General features: G+C 40.5%; 1 protein-coding gene across 1 annotated transcript in view; it reads right to left on the minus strand.

The window, feature by feature from the left end:
* The window catches only part of MMS22L (MMS22-like, DNA repair protein), a gene marked incomplete at its 5' end in the record, with an annotated part of 82,685 nt that extends 80,859 nt beyond the window's left edge, over positions 1-1,826 (minus strand). The window contains one exon of the mRNA XM_010153887.1: positions 1,639-1,826. Within this exon, the coding sequence (XP_010152189.1) occupies positions 1,639-1,826 (188 nt within the window). The remainder of the gene's footprint in view (positions 1-1,638) is intronic.
* Between the last annotated feature and the right edge of the window lie 701 nt (positions 1,827-2,527).

Raw genomic sequence — 2,527 nt, forward strand, 5'->3', positions numbered from 1 at the left:
GGCCGCCCCACTACCAAACCCTTGACATGCAAACCCAGTACAACACTACATGCCTAATAACTAATGCTAGAACATACACTTGGTCCTTTATATACATGTAATAATGTTTACATAGGACACACTCAAAAATGTGCATTAATAAAAGCACACTTTTAGGTAGGCGAACTGAGGAGGGTCACAATGTGAATTCATTATTATAACTTAAACTAACACTCGGCCATGACTACACTTTGTTCTGGCTAAAGTGAAAAATAAGTAAAATAAGAATTACCATTTTACTCAACGTGAAGAAAATCAGACATCTGTATAGATTGTTACAACATTACTGCTTGTGCAAATACAAAAGTATTTCACTAATGTGCTTTCAAAAAATCACAGCAATTTGTATAATAACAACAAAGTCAAAGCAATTTTTTTTCAGTTTTCCAACTGACTTTAATAAAATACTTCAGTGTAGATGAACCTGAGTTCAAGATGCAAGAAATATTTGTATTTTTAAAACTAAAAAAAGGTACTGGGAAAGTACTTGGTTTTCATGCTATTACACACCAAATTCATATACTGCTTGAACTATGCACCATTACTTCTCAGTTCTTGGAGGAAAAAAAGAGCATCTGCTGAATTATCAGCTCAATCTCCCACACCTGTGGTAAGTGTCTAAATATTGGTCTGTTTAGAAGCCTTTAGTGATTAAATCCAGTTACTCCTGTTCCCACATAATGAAGACAGAACAGTCCCTCACATGCAGGCCTTTCCAAGAATTTGCAATCCAAGTAGACAAGGTGAATAAACAACAGAAAACAGTATTACCATGACTGCAGTGATCTGGGAAACCTGTCTACATACAAGCTCCTGAGTGGGTTTGCACATGAAATTGTCTCTGTCACAAAATGCTTCTTTGTCAGTTGACATCCACTATCAATAAGTTCAAGGGGAGAAAAAGGGGGAAAAGAGGGGAGGTCGGGGGAAGAAAGATTATGCTTTTGTAGAGAAAACAAGACAACCCCTCCAGGAACAGCAAATGGCAAATAAAACGAAGTTGTATCACAGAGAGTAAAGAAGATAATTCCTAAACCAACGTAACATTTCAGAATCTCACTGAAAACACTAACTTATACATGTGACTTCGGAACCTTAAATACAGAATGCATGCAAAGGTAGAGCTTTGAGAAAGATGGTCTTAAAACTACAAAGGACAGTCCCAAAAATATGGGGAAGCTGGGCAGAGCAGGTCTGCTTCCACCACGTGGAAGAGAAAGGGCCAGCACTGAACACAGTATATGACTAGAAAAAGCAGTGCTGCAGCCCCCTCAGAAATTTAAGGGGTCTCAGATGCTGCTGCCCAACAGGCCAACTTTAAAGTGTTGTAATAGGCCTGTAATAGTTCCTTTATAATATCTTAAAGTAGGTTCACAAAGCAAGGAACTGGACCTAGAATACTATTCAAAGTATCACATCAACGCAACTGCCCTTCCCCCCTTGGAAATACCACCACGTTGATCTCAAGATCGTAAGATCTGGAGAACAAATTGCTTTGGAAACCCTGTCAGCATTTAGAGGCACCAAACACCAGTGGAAAGAAAATATTTTAAGAGTATTATGTTTTTAACCTGAAAAAAACCAAAACAAACCACATACCTCTTAAGAGACCCGCTTGCTAAATAAGACTCTGCAGAGAAGCTTCTCCCTCCGCTTAGGTTGTCAAAAGCACAGGAAAAACAAGGCGGCTTTGAACTCTCATTCTCCACTTCCATTGCCATCTCCAAGCTTTCCGTGAGAAATGGGGATGTGGAGGAAGCCGCAATGTCATTATCCATTGTTTCCACCTGATCCAGAAAACAAATAGATAAATTAAAAAACACTCATAATGTTCCTTCAAATAGGTTTCTCATTTTTACAACTCCCCATTATCCTTCAGCTCAAGTGAGGAGACAGTTCTGACTAACTGTAACATAAAACAAAGAGAGAGAATCATAGAATACCAGGTTAGAAGGGGCCTCTAGGACCATCCGGTCCAATCTTTCATGGCAAAAGCACAGTCTAGACAAGATGGCCCAGCACCCTGTCCAGCTGAATCTTAAAGACTGTCCAGTGGTGGGGAATCTACGACTTCCCTGGGGAGATTATTCCAACGCCTGATTGCTTTCGTTGTGAAAAACTTTCGTCTTGTGTAGAGTCAAAATCTCCCCATGAGTAACTTGTACCCATTACCCCTCGTCTTTTCCATGTGACTCCCTATCTTCCTCGTAGCCACCCTTTAAATAGTCGAACATGATGATAAGGTCAACCCTAACCCTTCTTTCCTCAAGGCTGAACAAAGTCAGCTGTCTCTGCCTGGCCTCACATTGAAAGCTTCCCAGTCCTTTGATCATCTTTGTGGCCCTTCTTCGGACCCTCTCCAGCATGTCCAAATCTGTTTTGCATAGTGGGGACCAAAACTGAACACAGTATTCCAGGTTTGGCCTGACAAGTGCTGAATAGAGCGGAATAATGAGTGTGTCTGCTAGTGATGCAACCCAGCATCCTA

Source organism: Eurypyga helias, unplaced genomic scaffold (genome assembly GCF_000690775.1).
Source record: "Eurypyga helias isolate BGI_N326 unplaced genomic scaffold, ASM69077v1 scaffold256, whole genome shotgun sequence".
Classification (NCBI taxonomy): domain Eukaryota; kingdom Metazoa; phylum Chordata; class Aves; order Eurypygiformes; family Eurypygidae; genus Eurypyga; species Eurypyga helias.